This window comes from Sorghum bicolor, chromosome 2 (genome assembly GCF_000003195.3).
Source record: "Sorghum bicolor cultivar BTx623 chromosome 2, Sorghum_bicolor_NCBIv3, whole genome shotgun sequence".
In the NCBI taxonomy this organism is placed as follows: domain Eukaryota; kingdom Viridiplantae; phylum Streptophyta; class Magnoliopsida; order Poales; family Poaceae; genus Sorghum; species Sorghum bicolor.
In genome coordinates, this window is record NC_012871.2 from 75,939,451 (window position 1) to 75,940,773 (window position 1,323).

A 1,323-nucleotide genomic window follows, 5' to 3' on the forward strand; every position below is an offset into this window, starting at 1 on the left:
GCCATCTATCTAAAGTTTAGTTGTAAACCATCTAAACAAATTGAATAGACTAATCCACACAGTTTAACAACTACTAGTTCACTAATTAGCAAAGTTAAACTAAGTTGAGCAAGAATTTCATTAGAGTTTTATTTTCATTTAATAGACTGACATGTAAGTATTTTTTTGTTATATGACAGACAGAAGTGAAATTTATTGGATGAAGCTCTCTTCACTTAGTTACCAACTCAATATAAATCTATGCTTTGAGAGAGATGGTTTCTTCTATATTTTAGTTCATTCTTCATTTTAGAAACGTTATGTCGTAATGAAAGATCCTCTGTTTGGTTTCCATTGTTAAATTTTAGTAGACTAAAATTATTTTAGCTATTTTTATATGACTAGTGGGACTAAACTATTTTACCTCATTTTTAGTCAGTGTGTGTAAAACTTTAGCTATTAAAGTGACCAAAAATTAGCTAGCTAAAATTTAGCAAGAAGAACCAAAGAGACCCTCAAGTCAGGTAGCACACGAATCAGATTTAGACACCACGTAGTATCAACGTCCACCTCCTCGCGCAAATGCACCTTTACTTCCTTCTTATTTATTTGGTTAAATTTCTCAGCAAATTAAACAAAATCTCAGGACAGTGCTAGGCTGAGTATGCGTATGTATACGCCGTCGCCGCATCCTGAGGGGATGATTATTTCCGCGGACACGGTGCACCTAACACTGAAAGCGTACGTGGATGTGTTCGTCCACACCGCAGAGGACTCCTACAACAGAAGAGTCACCGTGGACACGGTGATCTCATTTCTGGACGCGCTCAGAGGGCTGGTCTGCATCAGCCACATCCTACTCGACGACGCACTGGAAGTCCTCAGCCAGACGCACCCGAGGGACGCCTTCAACTTTGACGTCAAGATCAAGAGCATGCGCGGCGAGTTCGATTTGAAGATGGCTCATCTTGAACATGGCATTACGAAAGCTACATATAGTAAATCATGCCAGGTGCGTGCGTACATGCACGTCCAGCGCAGATCAAGGGATGATTGCAATTTCTCAGTCATATGTAGTTAATTAATTACAAGGTATAAGTTTCCTCTTCAATTAATGTATTGGAATTTTCTCTTGCATGCATGCAGATGGTGTTGCCGACAATACTCAAAGGTGTGGAAGCCACGAAATCCTTACTGGGTGTCATGGCGGTTCGCCGGCAAAGAGCATTAGAGAAGGCTAAGAAAGTGGTGCCATAGGATTTTTTTTCTTATATTATTATTAGAAGAAAACAGGGTTCCATAGTTTGGCATGTATAATTATCATTGAGGGATCGATCATCTATT

General features: G+C 39.5%; 1 protein-coding gene across 1 annotated transcript; it reads left to right on the forward strand.

The window, feature by feature from the left end:
* Nucleotides 639-1,323, forward strand: LOC8078522. The gene is made up of 2 exons (XM_021452547.1): nucleotides 639-991; nucleotides 1,126-1,323. Exons 1-2 carry the CDS (start codon nucleotides 644-646, stop codon nucleotides 1,234-1,236), a joined length of 459 nt encoding a protein of 152 aa, XP_021308222.1. The 5' UTR covers nucleotides 639-643; the 3' UTR covers nucleotides 1,237-1,323.